Below are 25000 nucleotides of genomic sequence, written 5' to 3' on the forward strand. Positions count from 1 at the left end.
TTGAAAAGTTATGACATTTAAAGTACACAAACATTAACAGCGTTTTTTTTTTTCTCTGTTTTCTTTTTTTGGCGCTTACCTGGTTTTCCCTCTAATGGCCTGATATACAGTAAACCCCCGATATAACGAACTAATTGAGGGAGGGGTGGGTCACTATATCTGAAAGTTCGCTATACAGTGGGGCACCAATTTTCGCGCCTAATTGGGTCCAAAAATAATGCGCGAAAGTGGAATTAGCGAAAGTTGGGGCATTGTCTTTATGGCAAAAAGGCTAATTGGTTCCCGGTTATCCTAAAGTAACATCAGATTTTCATTTTCACTTGCAATACAGTACATCAAATCACTATTGTACATTGCATTGTGAGATACAAACAATAAAAACTGTACAGTACACATTATATGAGGAGAAACATACCACAGAGACCAGGTTGAGGTGTTTAGTGGATGTTGGGGGTAAGTATCCGAGGCGCGTGGCGGGCTTATTTAGCCACGCCAGACGTATTGGCGCCACCTCTTGCTGCCTCGCTACCACTCTCTCTCTCTGCCTCCTCAGATGCAACTTGATGCAACACTTCCACTCTGTGCTGAATTTCCCTTTGTGCTAGGCTCTCTTGAACAAATCCATCGAAATCTTCATCCAGGTTAAGCTCCCCTATGGCACTGTCAGTAGGGATAGCACCATGGTCGGCTGCCCCCTCGGTTTCCAATGGTACTTCCACCTCCGTTATTTCCTTAGTCTTCTGCAGGTAGCGTGTGATAAGAGCCTGCTTCCCCACACTACCAGGTATAATAGAGGCCATTGAACCGTGAGAATCCAACACAATGGAGCTAGCACGCTCGTACACAATGGCGGGAATGGGTGGACAGAGTGTTGACATGACGTCATTCAAGATGGCGGTGGGTTGCGGGCGGGCGGTGCAGGAAATTCAAATTTCAAAATATTGTCCCAAACCCAAAATTTGTGCGTGAAAATCGATTTTTTTCAAGCGAAAGTGGAAGTTAGGGAATATTTGGTGCATGCCGCGAAAGTGGATTCCGCGAATCCTGCTGTAGCGAAAGTTGGTGCACTACTGTATACAAGGGGTTCAGTATGTCTGAGGGATTACTGAACTCAGTTCGCTATATGAGGGGAGTCGTTCGGTCCTACGTGCTCAAACATAACTTTAAGTAACCCTATGAAGTTTTACATGGAGAATTCAATGATTTATGGTGCTGTACATGTAAATACAATACTGTAAGGAGTTATACATATAAATACAATACCTATATTAAGAATACAGTAAAATGTAGTACTGTTACAGTACACTTACTGTGCCAGGAATGGATGCTGCTGAAGTACACGTACTGTTCCCGGAAGGGACGCTGTCATCACCGTGGGCTGATTTGCGAACTTCCCCTGCATTTAGCAACCTTTGTTTGCAAAATCCAGGGGAAGTTCAGTCACGATTTGGCCGGTCGTTACATCCAAAATTCGCAATACCAGGGTTCGTTATATCGAGGGTTTACTGTATATATGGTACCCTTGCATCCAGTATGTGTCTGTCCAGTGCTATTCTTGTCCAGTACGGTCGGCAAAAAAAATAAAATACTGTAATTCATTACTGTAGTATGGATTTATTGGGCTAGTACGAATCGGCTGCGCAAAGTGGGCCAAATCTGAGGAGTTCTTCTCTAGTACTGACGTGCTGCGTCCAGTACTATTACCTGCCCGGGTGCGGGAAGATGGCCAACACCAAGGAACGTTTCCCTAGTACTGTACTCCAGCACTAGTCCAGTTCACCTTCCTCGTGACTCATGTCGTGTGCCAGTTACATTGCAGTTTTGCACTTCCCCCTGATGACAAAGATGAAGATGTGTCAGTGTGTGACTATGAGGGATGTATGAAGGAGGTTGAAGCAGAGAGGCCTGCTCAGGATCCTCAAGGCCCTCTTTCAGGGGGTCAGTAGGACCTCCTACAGCCTTGGATACCCCTCCCCCATCCCTCCCCAAGCCCTCACCATTCACCTTAAAGGTTAGTAAAATCTTAGTTGTGTCAAGGCTTGTCTGACATTACTCAGTTTTCCCATAAGGTCTGTTGTTTGTCCAGTACAGATTTAGTCCAGTACGATAGTACTGTCTGACAAAAATACAGTACTGGACACGAGGGTACTGTACATATACATACATACATACAAACATATATATATATATATATATATATATATATACTGTACACACACATATATATATATATATATATATATATATATACACAGTATATAAGTAATCCCTCCAATATCTGACGTAATAGAGCCATAGGCAGGTCCAGATAGTGGTCCTGTCCGGATATTGGGCCCCAGCTTATGGACTTGTACTTACGACCCTAACTCAGAGAAACACCTATACAACTCCCTCTGGACATGCATTGCACCTATTTAAGACCCAAATCACACCAATAAGGGACATAAAAGACTGAAATAAATGCAAAAGAACCATAAAATGAGGTTTTAGAGGTGAGTTTATACAATATTAAACATTCTGGGGACTTACAAGTCCCTGGCTCCTGGACTGGTTTGAACCGGCAGTTTGCAGTCCACAGTAAATCCTCTGCACTCTAAATTCTAATTTCTTAACACTGCACAATACAGTAAATTCCGGTGTGTTCTAGTGGCGAGGTATTGCTGTTTATTCACAAAAAACAAGCACCTGTGGCTTGCACTGCTATGAGCATCTGCTCTCGATTGGAGTTAGGCTGTGACTGTTGATGATGGCGGGGTAACACAGTTACCAGATCGCAACGGCCACATTACCAATCTCCTCAACTTTCATTACTAAATTTAACATTTCATTACGAAATTCGTAATTATATATACAAGTGGAAATACATGTAATCACTCTCCTTATAATTAACACCATGTTGATTATTTTCACGCTATGTAGGGTAGCAGATTAATCAGAGAGAGCAAACAATCCACCATCTCCATCCTGTGTATCCTCATACATGTGAAAAATCCATTTGGTAATGCATTATTCTGATTCATTACCAAACGAATTTTTCATTACCAAATTGGCCCACACTTGGTAATGAAAAATACCAAATGGCAACCCTGACAGGGGAGGGGGGAGGAAGGAAGGGGTGAAGGGACCATGGTGTAACAGCTGTTCGGCGCCAGGCGGCAATTTCAAATTACGGGTGGGAAAAAAGTCAGATTTTTTCCAATTTTTTTGCGTTTTTTGGCCCATTTTGGGAATATTGGATCCCAGGACGATTATGCCCGGTTAGTGGGGATGTTCAGATATTGGGCGTTCGGATATTAGAGGGATTACTGTATATATATATATATATGGAAAAAGACCTGTAATCCAAATGGCAGGGGACAGAGGGTCTTTTGGAGTATTGGGTGGGACCTTTAGAAACATTAGAAATATGTACAAGATCATCAAAGTAAACATTTAAGATGATATGGATTATCGTTTTACGCACTGAAAATGCATAGAAATGTAGATGACTTAATGAAGGCAAGTATATGTGCAGCAACGGATGAGAATGAAAGGGCAAAAGAAGGAGTGTGTACTGCTGTGTGCAAGATATGGAAGGAGAATATAAGGGAGTATGGATCACTTGGCTCAAGAATTATGTGGGGAAGATTGAAAGTTGGACTACAAATGTGGGCGATTATGCGTGTGTATGCACCAAAGCAAGATCATGCAAGGAGAGTAAAAGAAGAGTTCTGGGCAAATGTGGAAGAGTGCATCGAAAAGTTTCAATGGAATGAGAGGGTGTTTTTTATTAGCGATAAGAATGGAAAAGTAGGGAATGTGAAGGTGGATGGAGTAGTTGGTGAGTAGGGTGTGTCTGCAAAAGTAGATGGGAATGGCAGTGCTGTCATGGACATTTGTGCAGGGAGAGGGATGGTGACAGCCAATACCCCATTCAGGCACAAAATGATCCACAGGTATACGTGGCGAGTGATGAGAAGGGAGGATGGTGAACCAAATGAACAGAAGGCAATTATTGATTATGTGTGTGTGGATGACAGAATGAGAAGTGTGTAATGGATGCGAGAGCATACAGAGCTTGGGGGAGTGGACTTTCTGACCACCACTTGGTGGTGGTGAGAAACAAGGTTGAAATGATGTAGAGGAATAGAAGAAAGGAAGGACAGGAGGAAGTAGTTCTTACAAGGAGGGTGGAAAGGCTACAAGAAGATGGAAAACAGGCAGAATAAAAGACAGAAGTGGAGGAGTGATTGGGTAAATATGATTTGAAGCAGAAGGGGGACAGACATGGGAAGTGTGTGCGGTGAAGACAAGACAAAAGAGGGTGTAAGGAACAGCATGGTGGAATGAAGAGGTTAGACAGGATGTGCACAAAAGAAGAAAGCATATAGTGAATGGATGAGAAACAGGGGTGTGGAGGAAGTTCAGAGACAAGAGATAGAATTATAGGTAGAGAGGAAGATTGAGGTAATAAGATTAGAAAGAGAGAGTAAGAAGAGAGTGGATGAGGAATCTGGGAGGAATTTGACTGTAAAGTGGAGGGAATGTATGAAAATGTTCTGGAAAGAGGTAAAGACAGTTAAACAGGGTGTTAAAGATGTTAGTCAGAGAGTGTAAGTTAAAATGGTAGATTACTAGTGAAGAAGGGAGAAAAAGCGAGCAGATGGAGAGAACACTTAATGGAACTGTTGAACAAAGAGAATGAAAGTAATGCAAATATAAATAACTGAGGAATTGCTGGGAGAAGGAGGGATGTGAGAAGAGAGGAAGAAATTGGTAGGAAGGGAGTTGTGGAAGCAATGAAGAAAGTTAAAATGGGGAAAGCCCCAGGAATTGATTGTGTGGTGAAATCCTGAAGCATGGGGGAGACATAGTAGTAGAATGGACGTGGAAGATGTGCAGGTTGGCCTGGGAGAAAGGTAGATCCGCAGAGGATTGGAAGTCATGTATAATTATTCCCCTGAACAAAGGGAAAGGGGAAAAAAAAGTGTGTAGTAATCATAGGGGCATTGGTCTTCCTAGTGTAATAGAAAAAGTATATGCAGTAAAAGTCCTTTTATTCGGCAGCTGATTGTTCAGTAGATCCGACATTTCGGCAGTTTTTGAGAAATAGTCCCATTTACGAAAATCATTGATTGTTCGGCAGATGTCCGGAATCATCTCGGCAGTCTAGGAAGTGTTATCTGTGGCTTGTAGGCCTAATGTATCAATACACTTCTGTATGTTCACTAATTTCTATATTTTTATTCAGATTTAGGTATATTACTGTATTGATTACAATATTGCACAGTATCATACACTATAGTAACCACCCCCACCAAATTAGCGCGGGTAACGTTACGTTCCAAGCCCCCACGCTAATTCTTGAAATTCTTTCATTCTTGATGCCTTCCTGAAAATGACACCGGTAATTGAGTAGCCCATGAACCACTGACACTGTAATGCATTACCCATAAATAAATGTTGCTTGTTAAGTCAGTTTCCCCATTGTTTTTAGCTGTACGGCTATGACAGCTCTAGTATTTTTATTCCTCAGCATAATGGTGGAAGGGACTGTCCTGTTTAACTAAACCTAACCTAACTGAGTTTAACTGTACCTAATAATTTAACCAAACCTAACCTAACCTAAACTCAGAAAAATACTTAAAAATAATCTGGAGGAACATGAATTGCTAAGGTCTCTCTGATGAAAGTTAAACTAACATTTACTGCTCATTCTTTTGTTTGTTTTTGTGCTTAACATGAGAGAGCATTGATGCAAACAGTAATATATCCCATTAACCCCTTAATAACCTCCGGCACTGAACAACCTTTTACAGTACCGATGTTAGTGATGTCAAGTTAGTGTGAGCTATAAAGAAAGCTGAACAATTATGGGGAGGGAACGAAGGTCACTGGTATGTTTGCATGACTACGCTACGATTCCAAGCAGTTAGGCGGTCGGTTAATCTCAGATGTTTTCGCCCATTTGGTAAATACACCGTAACTTTATCAATCTTTCCATGACTCATAGCGAATCATAGCATGGGTTTAGGAAGCTAAATAACACATTGCTAAGTGAGCCAGACGATTATCTTCACATCTTTAAGAAAAATAAATTGATTTCAGAAGAATGGAAGAACTTTACGTACTCAGAGAGGGATTTAATTTCTTCCATTTTCTTATAAGACGTGAAGATAATCGTCTGGCGCACCTAGAAATGTGTTATTTAGCTTCCTAAACCCATGCTATGATTCGCTATGATTGACTGGAGAATTGATAAAGTTACGGTGCATTTACCAAATGGGTGAAAACATCTGAGATTAACTGACCCCCTGACTGCTTGGAATCGTAGCCTAGAGTCGTGTAAACTTACCAGTGACCTTCGTTCCATTCCCATAATTGTTCACAGTTTTTCCATAGCTCACTAACTCGACATCGGTACTGTAAAGGGTTGTTCAATGTCGGAGGTTATTAAGGGGTTCATGGAATACATTACTGTTTCCATCAGTACCCTCCTTTCACATGTAAAAAAAAAAAAAAAAACGAACAAAAGAGTGAGTGCTAAATGTAAGTTATAACTTTCATCAGAAAGACCTTACCAATTCAGATCCCTTTCCTTTATTTTATGCAATTTTCCGACTATTTAATTTTGTTTGGAAAAAGTACTGTATACAGTACTCACACCAAACATATTTGTAATAATATAAGTAGTGATAAGTTCACCAATACAAGTGATGTACTGAGCTGGTAGGTAATATTCCGTATCATTTCGGCCATCCAGGAAATGTTATCTGACTTGTAGGCCTACTGTGTCATTACCCTTGTATATGTTCACTAATATATATATATATATTTCAGATTCAGGTATAGTACTGTATTGATTGCAGTATTGTACAGTATACAGTACTCTCTCCAAACACAGTTGTAATACCATAAGTGGCGATGACAGTGTTCACCAACATATTTAAGGTACTGAGTGGGTAGGCTTTTGATTATTCGGCAAATCTAATTTCTCGGCATCATCCTGGTCCCATAGATGACGAATAATGGGACTTGTACTGTGGTAGGATCCTCATTGACAGAGTTAGGTAAATAACAGAGGAATTAGTTGGAGAAGAACAGGGAGGTTTTAGAAAGGGAAGAGGTTGTGTAGATCAGATATTCATTCTTAGGTCTTTTGTGGAAAAGTTTCTAAAGAAGGGAAAGAAGTTGTATGCAGTCTCCATGGATTTGGAGAAAGCACATGACAAGGTGGGTAGACAAGGATTATGGAAAGTAATAAGAATATATGGAGTAAATGCTAAGTTGTTGAATGCTGTGAAGAGTATGTACGGGGGTGCTAAGGCTGCAAGGCGTGTGGAGAGTGAACCGAGTGAATTTTTCTATTTCAAGGTTGGACTGAGACTGGGATGTGTCATGTCTCCATGGTTCTTCAATCTATATATGGATGGGGTTATAAATGAGATACAAAGTAGGGCAGTGGATGTTGAGAGGCCTTGATGAGAGAGGGCAGTGTGTGGAAACTACATGTACTGTTGTTTGCTGATGATACGGTGTTGGTAAGTGAAGATGAGGGGGAGCTGCAAGACTTGGTGAATGAATTTGGGAGAGTGTGTAAGAAACGGAATTTAAAGGTGAATGTAAGGAAGGGTAAAGTTATGGTCTTTGAGAGAAATGAAGTCACTGAATGTACAGTAAGGCTGGATGAGGGGGAAATGGAAACTGTGACAGCATTTAAGTACCTGGGTAGTGTGATGAGTAAGGATGGAAGTCTAATGGGTGAAGTGTTTGAAAAGGTACAACACGGAAAAAAAGTTGCTGGTTCTTTGAAAGAAATGATAAGAAACAAGGAAGAGAGCTTGGAAGTGAAAAAGTTACTGCATGACAGTATTGTGATACCAACTCTAATGTATGCAAGTGAAGCTTGGACCTTGTGGGAGGGACACAGATCAAGAGCAGTGGAAACGAGTTATTTGAGAGAAGCATGTGGAGTAACATGGAGAGTGACTGACAAATAAGGAAGTGAAGGAGCATTGTGGTGTGGATGTGGATGTGATGGGAAGTATTAGGAGAAATACACTTTGGTGGTTTTGCCATGTGGAGAGGATGGAGGGCAAGAGACTGACAAGAAGAGTGTATGTGAGTGAGGTGAAGGGGGGGTAGAGAGAGGAGGAGGCTGAGGATGAGGTGGAGGGATGGAGTGGAGAGGTACATGAGAGAGAGGCGTGTGAGCTGGGAGCAGGGCAGTGAACTGGCGGGAGACAGGGCGACATGGAGGCAATTTGTTTGTGGCTACCCCTTACGGGATTAAGGGATAGATAGATACCTACACCCAAGTCCAAGGAAAGTCCAGGCCAGATAAATCCTTAGATATAGTCAAGAAAAATATGAAAAAATTCCAGGAAAATTTAAAAAATTTCCCCTTGAATAAATCGAAGCATTGGGATATTCGAATTATATTGGAGGTCGGATCAGAGGACTCTTACTGTGTGTGTGTGTGTGTGTGTGTGTGTGTGTGTGTGTGTGTGTGTGTGTGTGTGTGTATATATATATACTGTATAAATATTTGTGGTAGGTGGGGGTGCTGACCATCCACTCACTTGATGTAGTGCTGCTCTCGGGTGTCTGCCCTTTCCTCTTCATCCTTCTTTCCTTCTATTCTCTTCTGTCTTTCTTTTCTTCATTCTTTCCTTGTCCTTCTGCCTACGGGTGACTTTACACTCCCTCTTCTGTCTTTCTTTCCTTCATTCTTTCCACTTCCTTCAGCCTGTGCGTGACTCTACAATGAGTGACAAGCGAAATGGTTTCCTGTGCACCAGGAAACCATTTACTACGCTGAGTGGTAACAATATAACCAAATTTTGGCGCCTGGTGGTTTAGTGGGTAATTATTGCGCTCCAATTGGATTGAGCCCGCGAAGATTTACATCCAAGGGGTGGTTGGGGTTGACTGCTCATGTAATGCCACTCAGGGATGAGTGAGGCTGGTCACTCTCATCTTAAATGTCGGGACCAACTGCCTAGCCCCGGGCTCCTATGCTTCTCATGGGGCAATGTAGGATTGGATGATGGATGGATGGATGGATTAGATGGATGGATATATATATATATATATATATATATATATATACACAATATATATATATATATATATATACACACATATATATATATATATATATATATATATATATATATATACACAATATATACTGTATATATATATATATATATATATATATATATATACACAATATATATATATATATATATATATATATATATATATATACACAATATATATATATATATATATATATATATATATATATATATATATATATATATACACAATATATATATATATATATATATATATATATATATATATATATACACAATATATATATATATATATATATATATATATATATAATATATATATATATATATATATATATATATATATATATACACAATATATATATATATATATATATATATATATATATACACAATATATATATCTATATATATATATATATATATATATATATATATATATATATGTATGTATGTATGTATGTACAGTGCTTGTCAGAAGTATCGAGCGCCCTGCATCCCTCCTAGGAAACAAATCTTTCAACATTGAAAAAACATATAAATAATGCATTTTATTTACCTTTAATGCCTTGTAGGGTATCCTTTACGCTTCTTCACGGACCTGAGACGTCTTGGAAGTGAAAGGGCGAGGTTCCTCAGGTGCTGGAGGGGTATTTTGTGCCAGGAGTCACGAATGGCAGCTTCCAGCTTAGGCAGAGAGCTCACGTCCTTCCCTTGGAGATTCTTCTTTACGAGGTACCAGAGGTTTTCAATCAGGTTGAGGTCTGGGCTATTTCCTGGCCAGTCTTTCATGAATGATACCTCGCAGTCACGAAGCCAGTTGGTGACCGATTTGGCCTTATGAGCAGATGCACCGTACTGCTGAAACACTCGTGCACCTGTTAGCTCGAAGGACTCTGGTAAATGGTCACACAGAAGCTCCAGATAAACATCCTGATTCACTTTGCAGTTCTTGGGAAGCACACTAACACACTACTCACCTTCTCCGTTCTGTTACTGCTCTCTTCCAGTTTTCTCCTTCATTCAATATAGTATTTTCCCTTTTCAAATTCTCGATCTCCTAGTTTGCTGTCTCATTGACCTGTATCAGACTCTGTATTGTGTTTTTGGTATTATCAGGCATATTTCTTGATACTAGATCCTCCACTTTCTTTTCTAATTCACTACTTCTCTAAATCAACATTTTAACTAGATCCATCACATTTGTTTCACTGTCAAATCCTGGAAATTCGGGTCACTCGATGTTTACATTCTCGGCCTTGTTTGAGGTTGGTTACAGTACTAAACAGCTGTTACCGAGATTCCAATAAAAATTCACATAAATTCACTGACAATAGCTCTTTACATTTTTGGTACACTATGTTAACTTAGTAGATGGGAAGTTGTTGAATGCTGTGAAGAGTATGTATGAGGGTGCTAAGGCTGCAGTGTGTGTGGATAGTGAATTGAGTGAATTTTTCCATCTGAAGGTTGGGTTGAAACAGGGATGTGTCATGTTTCCATGGTTGTTCAATCTGTACATGGATGGGGTTATAAAAGAGATACAAGGTAGGGCAGTGGATGCTGGACTGGCCCTAATGAGAGAGGGCAGTGTTTGGAAACTCCCTGTACTGTTGTTTGTAGATGATACTGTGTTGTTAAACAAAGACGAAGGGGAGCTGCAAGGCTTGGTGGATGAGTTTGGGAGAGTGTGTGAGAAATGGAATCTAAAGGTGAATGTAGGGTTGAGTAAAGTTATGGTCTTTGAGAAAGGAGAAGTCAGTGAATGTACAGTGAGGTTGGATGATAAGGAAATGGAAAATGTGAGTACTGTACATTTAAGTACTTGGGTAGTCTGATGAGTAAGGATGGAAGATTGGAGGGTGAAGTGCTTGAAAGGGTGCAACAAGGAAGAAAGGTTGCTGGCTCCTTGAGGGCAGTGATAAGAAACATGGAGCTGAGCAAGGAAGTGAAAAGTTATTACATAACAATATTGTGATACCAACTCTAACGTATGGAAGTGAAGCTTGGATGTTGCTGGAGGGACACAGGTCAAGAGTGAGAGCAGTGGAAATGAGTTATTTGAGAGGAGCCTGTGGAGTCACATAGAAAGACAGACTGACAAATGAGGAAGTGAAGGAGCATTGTGGTGTGGATGTGGATGTGACAGGAAGCGTTAGAAGAAACACATTAAGGTGGTTTGGCCATGTGGAGAGGATGGATATTACAGACTGACGAGAGTGTATGTGAACGAGGTGGAGGGGGAGAGAGGGAGGGGAAAGCCAAGGATGAGATTAAGGGATGGAGTGGAGAGGTATATGAGAGAGGGGGGTGCGAATTGGGAGCAGGGCAGTGAAATGGCGGGGGACAGGGTGACATGGAGGCGATTTGTTTGTGGCCACCCTGTAAAAGGGATTAGGCATCTGGCAAGAGACAGATAGATAGATATTAACTTACAGTACTTTAAACTTTAGACAAGACTAAAGGTGACAGGACAAACATAATTCCTGAAAACTATTTAAAGTTTGCTGCAATGGTTGAGGCGGTAAGACACATCCATTCCCTCTAGCTGGTCCGCTGGTGTGTGTGTGTGTGTGTGTGTGTGTGTGTGTGTGTGTGTGTGTGTGTGTGTGTGTGTGTAAACTGGAAGTGTGTAAACTGGAAGTGTGTTGTCCTGTAACGGCTACCCCCATTTTGGGGGGAAAGCAGCCTAGGTATATATCTATCAGTGTCTATCTATCTATCTATATATATTATCTGGATGCTGGACCTAGGCTCTGTTAAACCATTATCCAAATTTACTCACTATTATCTGGGCGTAAAAGTCCCCGAGAACTTCGGCCAGGCAGATGACATGTTCAAACATTCAGTATTGTGGCTACTTGACTCAATCCGTCAGCGGGAAGTAGTCTGTAACCCACAGCCAGAGCTAAAATGTTTGTCTGCCCCTGTACTGAATGGTCAAAGTCACACTCTTGTCCTATCACCTCCAACAAACCTCCAGCCCCCGAATAATATGACTGTAACTCGCAAGCAGTGTAAAAACGTCTGTGCACATCCCCATCAAATGTCTAATATCATGCAGCCACCAAGCTAAGTCTTTCCCAACTGCCACCACCACTGAACACAGACCACAAGCCATGAGTACACGTTCGGCGACAGCAGCCATCCACCTCTCTATAGAACGCTGAAAGTCCCCCGGCCATGGTGAGTTGTGTTTCTGCATGGCCACTCAGTGACTAACAGAGCGCAAGCAACAAGTAAATGTGCTCGTCCACCTATTGAAAGGGGGAGAATCCTGCCCACAGCCTCGTTTCTCCCTCCCCCTCCCGTCCCTCCTCCATACCCTCCCGGCTCCCCCCTCACTCTCTCAGTCCCTACCCTCCTTCATGGTGATAACACTGACTAGTGATTTTTCACATTTTCTGCGATTTATTCGACTACTATTGGTCATATTGAAATTCCGAAGTGACCACGAGGGACCACGAGAAAGCCCATGAACTTCTGATTCTAGACATATGCTTAACTCTTGGGTGGTGGCAAAATTTTTCACTAGGATGGTGGGAAGTTATATGAAGGTAAGTTTTATTCCTGAACACTTTATTCTTGCTACATTTCTGTACAATTACTTGTTAGTTTTGTGTGTTTTTATTAGCTCATAGTACAAAGACCAGCAAAGATGATGGTATACCATTCATAGCAATATAACTAATTTCCGGTGGCATATTTGGCCATTTGTGGTAGGTGGTGGCGACCATCATCCACTCACTTGATGTAGTGCTGCCTACTCCTTCCTTAACCTTTATCATTCTTTTTCTGTGCCTGCCCTCCTCTCTTCCTGTTTCTCCCATCTTTCCTGTAACTTCTTATTGCTTTTCCTTCCTTTACAGATGGCTTTACATTGAGTAACAAGCCAAATGGTTTCCTGGGAGCCAAGAAACCATTTACAACACTGGGTGGTAACCATATAACCAAACCATACGTGCTCCTTATGTGTCAACAAGTGGGTTGGTGGAGGGTTAGTGCCCCTCTCCGTAAAACAACTAACTCAAAGTCAAATGGCCACCCCTTACAGGATTATGGCGTCTGGCAATAGATAGATAGATAGATATTTGGCCATGGAATTTTTTTGAGCCCAGGGAGCAATCTCATCACAGACAACAGATTTTCAAACCATCATCAGTTTTTTTGGTTCATTTTTGTTGGCTATGCATTAATATGGATAATCCTATGTGTGTTTTGATGTCTAAATATGGCAGAATGACCAGAAAACAGAGCCAAATTTAGGAGAGGGTACTGTACATAGAGTAGTGTACAGGCTGGGTGTTTTTTGGTTTTCAGTGATTTTTTTCAGGGTTTTCTTGGTGTTTAGCATTAATATGGATAAGTCTATGTGTTTTTTGATGTCTCAATATGGCAGAATGACCAGAAATCAAAGCCAAAAATAGGGGGATCTGTACACACAGTAGTGTACAGGGCAAGTGTTTTTTGGTTTTCATTTTTTTTTTAATGGTTTTCTTGGTGTTTAACGTTACTTTGGATATTCCTATGTGTTTTGACATCTAAATATGGCAGATTGACCAGAAAACAGTGCCAAAATTAGGAAGGGTACTGTACGTAGTGGTGACATGTAGAGGTGTGCAGTACGTAGGAGGACTACTGAGCCTTGAAAGCAGGCTGTGAAGCCTATGCCCAGAGTAAAAAAAAAAAAAAAAAAAAAAAAACATACAGTAGTGCATAGGTTCGGTGTTTTTTGCTTTTTCATTTTTTTTTTTCAAAAATTTTTTTTTTTCATTGTTTTCTTGGTGTTTAGCATTACTTTTGATATTCCTATGTGTGTTGATGTCTAAATATGGCAGATTGACCTGAAGACAGCACCAAAATTAGGAGAGGTACTTTACATACAGTGGTGTAAAGGTAGGGTGTTTTTTGGTTTTCTTTTTTTCTTTTTTTTTCTGGTTTTGTTGGTGTTGAAAATGTCTCTGGATAATCCTATGTATGTCTGATGTCAAAATATGGCAGAATGAATGGAAAATACTGCCAACATATGGGTGGGTACTGTACAAACAGTGTGTTTAGGCAGGGTGTTTTTTGGTTTTCAATGGTTTTTCTGTATGGTTTTCTTAGTGTTTAGCATTACTTTGGATATTCCTCTGTGTGTTTTGATGTCAAAGAATGCTTGAATGACCAGAAAACACTACCAAATTAAGCATAGGTACCGTACAAATAGGTTAGGTACAGGTTGGTGATTGGGTATAGGTAGGGGAATAGTGTCCATTATCTGGATGTTGTCACTACACGGACATGCCTTTGGCTCTATTATATCCGGATAAGTAGATTACTGTATATACATTCATTCATTCATTCATTCATCATCTAATTCAGTGTTGCCCCGTGAGAAACATAGGAGCCCAGGGCTAGGCAAGCTCGTCCTGACATTTAAGGTGAGAGTGACCAGCCTCACTCTTCCCAGAATGACATTACATGAACAATAAACCCCAAACACCCCTTGGATATAACCCTGCACTGGCTCAATCCAATTGGTGCACCATAATTGCCCTCTAAACCACCAGGTGCCATAATTTGGTTAACTGTTTATCACCCAGTGCTGTAAATGGTTTCCTAATGTACAGGAAACCATTTGGCTTGTCGCTCAGTGTTGGGTCACTCATAGACAGAAGGAAGAGGAAAGAAAGAAGGAAAGAAAAATAGAAGAGGAACGATGGAAAGAAGGAAGGAAGAGAGGAAAGGGCAGGCACCCAAGAGCAACAGTACACTAAGTGAGGGACGGTGAGTGCCACCTCCAACACATATATATATTATGAAAAAACTAAGAAAAAGTGAGATATATATAAAGTAGACCCTATTTATCCGCGGAATTTGCATCCGCGGATTTAAGTTTCCGCGGATGAAACTTATTTTTATACTGTACTATACACGATAACTTAATTTGAAATTGGCACGCAACGCGTACGTCTTTTGTTGCTATAGTTAGGATACCTGCACCCACAGGCATTCCCACCACTCTGTCAGTCTCACTGTAAACACCAATCAGTTCGTTACTTACGTCGTCATCGCCCTTCATATGTTTACAACTATACTATACTTCATTGCGTAAGTGAAAAATGGCTCCCAAGAAACAAGTAAAGAATAAATGCAATCCTTCTAAGCCAAAGAGAGAGCGTAAGGTGTTATCTGTCGTCCTGTAAGAAGGGTCAGACTAGACTCATAGCTAACCTACAGTGTGCCACACATCTCATCGCCTCACCACACTGGCACTGTAGGAACTGCACTACAATTATCGTCGTCATCATACAGCAATCATCATCATTGTAAGAAGGTTATGAGGAGAACACAGTCTTTTGGTAAGTGTTAATATATATTTATAATGTTTTAAAGTATGTGCTTAGCTTATGTGGAAATAAAATGCCATTTTCTGACAATGACTTGAATATCCGTGAAATTTACCTTCCGCAGGGGTCTCTGGAACCTAACCCCCACGGATAACTAGGGTCTACTGTACTACCATAACAAAACATCAATGTTCCATGGTTGTCAGAAACAGCAAATTGAACCAAAAGGATAAATGCATGTACAGTAATCCCTCTAATATCCGAACGTCCAATATTCGAACATCCCCACTAACCGGACATAATAGTCCTGGGATCCAATATTCCCAAAATGGTCTGAAAACCGCAAAAAAAATGGGGGGGGGAATAAAAAAAAATAAAAAATGAATTTTCCCCAACCGTAACTTCAACTTGCCGCGCGAGGCAGCTTTGTTGTGGCGCGTCATTCCTCCGACGTCCGATAGAGCGCCGCTGCATCCTCCCCACTTTCCGCCTGTCTCGCTGCGAGTGCACGCTCGTCGTCATGGCTGCCCACGTGCTCGCTTTTGTGGTGGTTCCTTACCTGCTGCAGGCACTCCTGCTGCTCTTGGGCCTCTTATTAGTGTGTGTGATGATGGCCCCGCCGCCTGAGAAGAGGGAGAAAGTGGTGTTAACTCTGGAGAAGAAACGGGAGATATTGGAGAAAGTAGATACGGGGTGGTCTTCTTCCCGCATCCTCCACGAGTTCAACCTGGCCCGATCTACTTTGTTCAATATCAAGAGATCCCGAGACAAACTCATGCAGTACACGGCTGACTTCTCGTCGAGAAGCAAACGCAACGTGGAGAGGAAGGTGATGTTTACTCCCAAGTTTGCTGAAATCGACCGCTCCACGTTGATTTGGTATCGACAGCAACGTGCTGCTGGTGTGATAGTACGTGGTACAGAGCTGAAGGCTGCTGCTCAGAAGTTCGCCAGGCTTCACGACGCCCTAGACTTCAAGGCATCCGAGGGTTGGCTCTTCACGTTCAAGTTACGGCATGGCCTTACCAACCGTAAAGCTCATGGCGAAGCTTTGGACGCTAACGAGGATGGAGTTGATGAGTTTTGGCACAAGGTGAAGGGCTTGATCGACAGGGAGGGCCTCACTCTCGGTCAAGTGTACAATGCTGACGAAACTGGTTTATTCTACGCTCTTTGCCAATGAACACTCTAGCCGAGGAGACGAAGAAGTGTGTACCTGGCCGCAAGCTCTCCAAGCAACGGATATCTGCTTTGTGTTGTGCCAATGCTAACGGCATGCACTGGCTTAAGCCCGTTATTGTTGGCCATGCAAAGCAGCCTCGGTGTCTTCGTGGGGTGATGGATGTCCTTCCTGTTGTATGGTACCATTCTTTGAAGGCATGGTTCACAGCTGTGATCTTCAAAGACTGGTTCCACCGCCACTTCGTCAAGGAGGTCATACATTACCAGACGAAGACACTGGGAATCCCGCGTGACCAGGTAAAGGCCCTCCTTTTCCTCGACAATGCACCTGCCCACCTGTGCGACAAGGACTTGGTGGCTGAGAATGGCCGGATTAGGTGCATGTTTCTGCCACCTAATACGACTGCTCTCATCCAACCAATGGACCAGGGAGTAATCGTGGCAACAAAGCGCCTATACCGCCGGACGTTCATGGATGAGGTGATAGTTGTTCTCGAGGTCGAGGACGAGCGCAGGGAGGGACGAGACATGCAAGGGCAGCGGACTTTGGAAAACCTTCGCCGCTACAATATCAAGTCAGCAATCTACAACTGGGCCAGTGCATGGAAGGAAGTCCCTGTCAAGACTCTAGAAAATGGTTGGTCTCGTCTGCTTCTCGGAATGGATGTGGAGTATGATTTTCTAGGGTTTGACGTGGATGACTTCCATGCACGGCTATATACGCATGGCGACGATGTTGATGTGGACGATGTGCGTGACTGGTTGGATGACGATGAGGGCAATCCTGGGTATCAGACATTGTCTGATATCAAGATCGCATCTTCAGTTGCAGGTGTCAGTAACCAGCTTGAAGATTCCGACGAGGACGGCGACGATGATGTGGACTCCTCTCAGCATGACACTACTCCAGCCATCCCCAAGCTGAGCGCACTCCGGGAACACCTAGAGTTCCTTCTCGACTACCTGGAACACCCGGACTGCGACAGGGAGATAGGGCCCTTGGGACTTGTGGAGGATGTGCGTCCTTTCAGGCAGCGCATCATCAATCGTCAGAATCGTCGGTCCTTGCGTCAATAAATGATTGACAGTTTTTTCAGGCGCATGACCCCCACTGTGCCCAGCCCTGGCTCCACTCCGTTGCCTCCCCAAGACAGGCCCTCATGCTCCAAGCCACACTCCAGCACATCAGCCACGGTAGAGTCACTGCTCGACTTGAGTTTGCGTCTGTCTTCAGAGTCGTCTGCAGTGGGTACGCCATCACCACGACCCAGTGACGCACCCCTAGGTCACCTGCCAGTGATACTCTCGGACTCTGACAGTGATTAAACAGCAAGAACTTCTCCACTAGACCACACGGGAATTTACAGTGTTGTGCAGTGAAAAAAACAGTGTGTTGTGTTAAGGATTTACAGTCGTGAGTGAAAAAACTAATTTGGAACAAAATGTAACATAAATTGACTTGTTTGTTTTAGCTTTAGAAAACGGTTTGAAGAGTGGGAAAAGTTAAAGTGCAGAGTGCAACACTTAGTTACAATGGAGCATAAGTAACACAAGAGTGCGCACTGTGAAGAGAACGGACTTCTGAGTGCGAGTGACTAAGTTCAGTGCAAGACTTCATGAACAGTGTACTGGAAGTGCTTCAGGAAATCTTTCTTACTGTCAGAGTCCGAGAGGAGGTGGTTATTCATCGAGATGGCCATGGACTTGCTGTAAGTAGGCAGAATGTTTCATACTGTACTTTTTTCCATACTATACTTACCTCAAACACCTCATTTCACTCTTTAATGTCCTTTATTGGTGTGAATAGGGTGTTAGGAGCTATGCATGTGCAGTAGGAAGGTGTTTTTCTGAGTTAGGCTAGGTTTGGGTCCATAAGTACAAGTCCAGGGGCCAGTAACCAGAATGTTTAATACTGTATGAAACTACCTCTAAACCCTCATTTTATGGTTCTTTTGCATTTATTTCAGTCATTTATGTGCCTTATTGGTGTGATTTGGGTCTTAAATAGGTGCTATGCATGTCCAGAGGGAGTTGTATAGGTGTTTCTCTGAGTTTGGGTCAATAAATACAAGTTCATAAGCTGGGGCCCAATATCCGGACAGGACCACTATCCAGACCTGCCTATGGCCCTATTACGTCGGATATTGGAGGGATTACTGTATAAAGTATGATTGGTAAACTTCTCCCATTTTACCCTAAGGAATACTATACACAATGCCAAAAAATACAGTATAAGGAATAATATGCACATTGACCTTTCATGACTAAAAAGTAATTATAACCGTTGAAGCCTCCTATTTAAACTACCCAATCCATGGCAAACTAAAAATACACTCACTTTTTCATTATATATCTCCATGTATGACACCTCCACCTTATGTGTAATGTGCTGGCTTGTGTTAGCAGCAATTCTTTCGAAGAGTGAATCACACAACCGAGGTATCAATCCCTTGTTGTCTGCTGTCCCCATCATAGTATACGATTTCCCTGATCCTGAAATAAAAAAAAGGTTCTATGTTTATCAAAAGCCTTGCAGGGGCAGAACAGACGAAATTTTTATTGCCAGGCAATCAAGGAGGTGTCTGTGAGCAAAATGAACTACCTAGTTATGGTAAAACCTCTTATATACAGCTATCTAACAACCAGAGTTTTTCAAGGGGTCTATTGTATAAAAAAAAAAGTAAAAACAGTGTTATAAAAATAATGGTGAACTCAAATTTGATGTGTGTGCATGCGCACTGTCAGTCGGTGCTCACCAACACCACCCACACTCTGTGGGAGGCTTCAGTCTTGGACCGGGTTTTCAACTGTGAGATTCTTTTGTGCGGACACTACGATCAGTGCTTTCCTGAATCATGCCTTAAGTCCCTGTCCATAAGGCTGGTCCTAAATGAAAAAATGTAGTGTTGACTATCGAGGAAAAATTAGACATTTGTAAAAGGCTGGAAAATAATGTGAGAAGGCAAATATCTTGGACCAGTATTTTTTTTTTTTTTTTCACATCAACTCTGTACAACATCAAAGCCCAGGCTGCTGACTTTAAGAAATTCTATTTGAAATCAGACTCTGATCTGGGAATTGAAGATTCTAAGGAAATCAAAACAAGAAGAAGTGGATAGTGCTTTATCTGAGTTGTTTTCCCTGAAGTGAAGTGAAGGAATTTGCATCAGTGACCCCATGTTGTAAGAAAAGGCTAAAGATTTCTGTTCAAAAACGGGCGCTGAAAAGGAGTGTGCCTACAGTAATGGCTGGTTCGAAAAGTTTAAGCTGCATCACAGAATTTGCAAGTTGGACGTGCGTGGTGAAATCAAGTCTGCAGATGAAAATGCAGCAATAAATTTTAAGGATTACTTTAAGCAGATTGTTGCCAAATATGACTTAAAACCAGGACAAGCCTATAATGCAGCTGATACAATTTTTTTTTTTTCATATGGTAAGTGTCTGCCCAGAATCATCCTAGCACATGCACATGAAAAGAGTGCTGCTGGTTACAGAGGCAACATGGAAAGAGTAACTGGGCTTGTGTGTGCAAATGCAGACGGTACTCACTGGGTGAAGCCATTAGTCACTGGCAAATATGCAAAGCCTCACTGCCTCAGGGATATTCAACACGTGCCATTTACATACAAATATCATATCTCTGCTCCCATAACCACAGAAATACTCCAGCAGTGGTTTGATCATGTGTTTGTGCCAAGTGTTAAGGAAAATTTGCGCAAACACGGACTTCCAGAGGATAAAACAGTTGTTTTATTCCTGGGCAACTGTTAGGCTCATCCCCCCCCTACAGAAAAACTGAGGAATGAAAATATCTCTGTCATCTACCTGCCCCCAAATGTTACAAGCCTGTTGCAACTGATGGACCAAGGTGTGATTCAAAACACCATGACGTTGTATTGTCACGACTTCGTGAGGCACATGGTAAACCACAAAGGCAGTATCCCAGATTTTCAGAAGAGTATAAACATCAGAGAGGCCATCTATGTGATTTCATCTGCCTGGAACAATGTGAAACAAGTCACTCCGCAGCATCACTGAGGAAAGTTATGGCCGCAAGTTACACAAGTTGTAGCAACAAATGAGAGGGCTGGTGGAGCGAAGATGATGGGTGGGCTGGCGGCAAGTGAGAGTGACACAGCAGATTTTGAAGGCTTTACAATGCCTGAACAGGAGCCTGATAAAGTAAATATCAGATGCATTAACTGATGACTTCAAGCAAAGCACTGGCTGACAAAAATTAAAATGTGCTTGACGAATGGTTTGCTGCTGATGCAGATGTTCCTGTAACCCAAACTATGAAAGACAACAAAATAATTGCATCAGTTAAACTACATGATCACAGGGAACAAATGAGTGAAAATAAAGAAAAGGAAGAGGATGATGCCATTAAAGCCACTTGGGAGGCTGCTCTTAATAGGCTGCAAACTTACTTCAGTTTTCCACAAAAACAAAAATTTGTGAAGACGAAGCGGAGCTGCAAAGCTTGGTGAATGAGTTTGGGAGTGTGTGTAAGAAACGAAATCTAAAGGTGAACGCAGGGAAGAGTAAAGTTACGGTCTTCAAGAGACGTGAAGCCAGTGAATGTACCGTGAGGTTGGATGAGGAAATGGAAAATGTGAGTGCGTTTAAGTACTTGGGTAGTGTCATGAGAAAGGATGGAAGTTTAGAGAGTAAGTACTTGGAAGGGTACAACAAGGAAGAAAGGTTGCTGGTTCCTTGAAAGCAGTGATAAGAAATAGGGAAGTGAGCATGGAAGTGAAAAAGTTACAACATGACTGTATTGTGATACCAACTCTATCGTATGAAAGTGAAGCCTGAGCCTTATTGGAGGGACAAAAGTCAAGAATGAGAGCAGTGGAAATTAGTTATTTGACAGGAGCATGTGGAGTCACATGGAGAGACAGACTGACAAATGAGGGAGTGAAGGAGCATTGTGGTGTGGATGTGGATGTGATAGGACGTGATAGGAGAAATACACTGAGGTAGTTTGGCCATGTGGAGAGGATGAAGAGTTAGAGACTGACAAGGAGAGTGTATGTGAGTGAGGTGGAGGGGAGGAGAGGGAGGGGGAGGCCAAGGATGAGATGGAGGGAAGGAGTGGAAAGGTATATAAGAGAAGGGGGTGTGAGCTGGAAGCAAGAGAGCGAACTGGCGGGTGACAGGGTGGTTTGGAGGCGATTTGTTTGTGGCCACCCCTTATGGGATTAAGGCATCTGGTGATAGATAGATAGATAGATGGATGAACACTGTTGCTGTCTCACGCAAACAGACACTCAAGCACTCTTTGCTTATGCTGCACAAAAACGAGACACACACTTTGCTACACTGGGATCATCAACAGTTTCTAATGTGACACCAGGACCATCAACAGCTCCTGATGTGACATCAGGACCATCAACACAGACAACCCAGATGATCTGGACCTTGAGTTGTCTGACATGGCAGCCTAACCCAAATCAATCATGTACAATTTAAAAAAAAAAAATGTAATAAAAAACACAAAAGGAAAGGAAACAGACTAGTGTTGAAGTTACAATTTCAACTGTAAAGAAGAAGTTATGACTGTAAGTGATTCAGAATGTTTACTTTGCATAGATTATTAGAACTTTCAAAGGGTTTTTAAGTTACAAACCAGGCCACCGCCAGATATGGAAGGTTTTATTGTACTTGTAGGCAGGGTTGGCACTGATTAAATCAAACTGATTTAACCATGTGATTAAAATGTTGATTTTTTTTTTTGCTTTTAAAAAAATCATGATGTTTTATTTTATTTTTTTATTTTTATTTTTAAATCTAAACGTTAACAAAAATAAAATCTAATGGTTTATAAATGTTGTGTATAACTTGGTGCTGACATTCATTTACTCAGATATTTAAGCATAAAGTTAGCAAATTTTGGAGAATGATGCCATTAGAAATTGCTACATTGTATGACAGAAAAAATATTTTTACACTTGTGTAACTAAGTATTGAAATTATTTGTACATCTGAAATAATGAGCCATAAATCAAAAACCAAAGCCATAAGACTAGGTAGCTATGCTTGGTCACTTAAGGCCATCTCATAATAATAACAGCTTAAGATTTTTCTGTGTGGTAATATAATCAGCTTTGGAATATGCTGTCTTAATTGCCACTGGTAACTCAGTCTGAAGTAGTAGTGTACAGATGGGACTTGAACAGGTATGTTTCTGGATTCTGGGCAGTGGCTTTCAGCCTGAATCATCAGTGGATAGACAGGACGTGAAGTTAACAGTATTCACTACAGTATACTGCTTTTGAAATATTAGTTATGTAATAAACAGAAAAATCAAATAAATAAAAAAATAAATCAAAATAAATGTGGAGAGGATGGAGGGTCAAAGACTGACGAAGAGAGTGTATGTGAGTGAGGTGGAGGGGGAAAGAGGGAGGGGGAGGCCGAGGATGAGATGGAGAGATGGGGTGGAGAGGTATATGAGAGAGGGGTGTGTGAGTTGGGAGCAGGGGAGTGAAATGGCGGGGGACAGGGCGACTTGGAGGCGATTTGTTTGTGGCCACCCTAAACGGGATTGAGGCGTCTGGCAACAGATAGATAGATAGATAGAAATTAAAAATTTATAAAAAAAAAAAAAAACACCAACCCTGCTTGTAGGTCTGGAGAAGGCATCTAATAGGGTGATTAGAGACGCTGTACACAAGCAAAAAAAAATCCGAGACTGAAAGTAAACAGTATGTATGATAATGAAAATGTCAGATATTTTTAAAATGTGTGAGAAGTGATAATGTAAAGAGTGAAGAGTTGACATGGTGTGCATCAGGGTTGTCCTGAGCCCTTTTCCGTTCATGTGTATGGCGTGCCGGGGTGAGCAGGTGGAGATTGTCAGACATGAAAGGATTGAACTTGTTGGTGGATCTCTTGAGTGTGTGGAAGAGTTTTGTTATTTGGGAGACATGTTGTATGCTGGAGGTGGGGCTGGAGCTAGCTCTGTGGCTAGGGTGAGAAGTCGTTGGAAGAAGTTCAGGGAGCTCTTGCCTCTCCTGTCATTGAGAGGGCTCTCCCTATGTGCTAAGGGGTCTTTGTATGCAGCATGTGTTAGGAGTGTAATGCTGTATGGCAGTGAGACCTGGGCAGTGAAGGAGGAAGATATTCACCGGCTCAGACGTACAGAAATGACAATGATTAGGTGGATGTGCAGTGCGTCCCTGCGTTCAAGGCCTGGAGGGGCTGGGTTTACAATGGAAGAGTTGAGAGGTAGGATAGGACTGGAGTGTATTGGTGTTGTGATGAGGAAAGGTAGATTGAGGTGGTTTGGACATGTGGAGAGTATGGAGGATGATAATTGGGTGAGGAAGGTGAGAAGTGTTAATATTGGGGGTGGGGTTATGTGGGGTAGACCAAGAAAGACATGGGACGAGGTCATTAAGTGTGAACTTAGGGTTAAGGGACTGAACAGGGAGGCTGCAATGGATCGTGCAGCGTGGAGAGCCGCCATTAGGTGACCATGGCCGACACATGCAAGCATGTTGGACCCTTTAAAAACGAAACGAAATAAAACGATAATAAATATATATACTGTATATATACATATACATATATATATATATATATATATATATATATATAAATAAAGTATATATATATATATATATATATATATATATGTATAAATAAAGTATATATATATATATATATATATATATATATATATATATATATACTGTATATATATATATATATATATATATATATATATATATATATATATATATGTATATATACTGTATATATATATATATATATATATATATATATATATATATATATATATATATATATATATATATATATATATATATATATATATATATATATATATACTGTATATATATATATATATATATATATATATACTGTATATATATATATATATATATATATATATATATATATATATATATATATATTTATAATCTATGTATATATAAAGGGTCTGGTTAGTACTTGGATGGGTGACCGCATGGGAACACCAGATGCTGTTGGCATCCCTACTTGTCCAGTGGGGTTGGTGGAGGATTAGTGCCCCTCCCTGTAAAACAATTAACTCTAAGCCCTTGACCACCCCGTTTGGGATACATGGCGTCTGGGAATGGATGGATGGATATATATATATATGTATTTATAATATATATATATATATATATATATATATATATATATATATATATATATATATATATATATATATATAAATATATATACTATATATATATAAATATATATAAATAAATATATATATAATATATATATAATATACATATTTATAGTATATATATATATATATATATATATATATATATATATATAAATATATATACTATATATATATAAATATATATAAATAAATATATATATAATATATAT

The 25000-nt window shown here is 40.9% G+C and overlaps 1 protein-coding gene across 5 annotated transcripts in view; it reads right to left on the reverse strand.

Moving 5' to 3' along the window:
- Nucleotides 1-25000, reverse strand: part of Khc-73 (Kinesin heavy chain 73) — a 1251394-nt gene that overhangs the window by 832618 nt on the left and 393776 nt on the right. For all 5 annotated transcript variants that reach the window (XM_080267622.1, XM_080267621.1, XM_080267623.1 and 2 more), the window contains exon 4: nucleotides 18936-19090. In XM_080267622.1, coding sequence (XP_080123748.1) covers nucleotides 18936-19090 — 155 coding nt within the window. The remainder of the gene's footprint in view (nucleotides 1-18935; nucleotides 19091-25000) is intronic.

This window comes from Coenobita brevimanus, chromosome 24, assembly GCF_032717465.1.
Source record: "Coenobita brevimanus isolate Jiangsu-jjx chromosome 24, ASM3271746v2, whole genome shotgun sequence".
Lineage (NCBI taxonomy): Eukaryota > Metazoa > Arthropoda > Malacostraca > Decapoda > Coenobitidae > Coenobita > Coenobita brevimanus.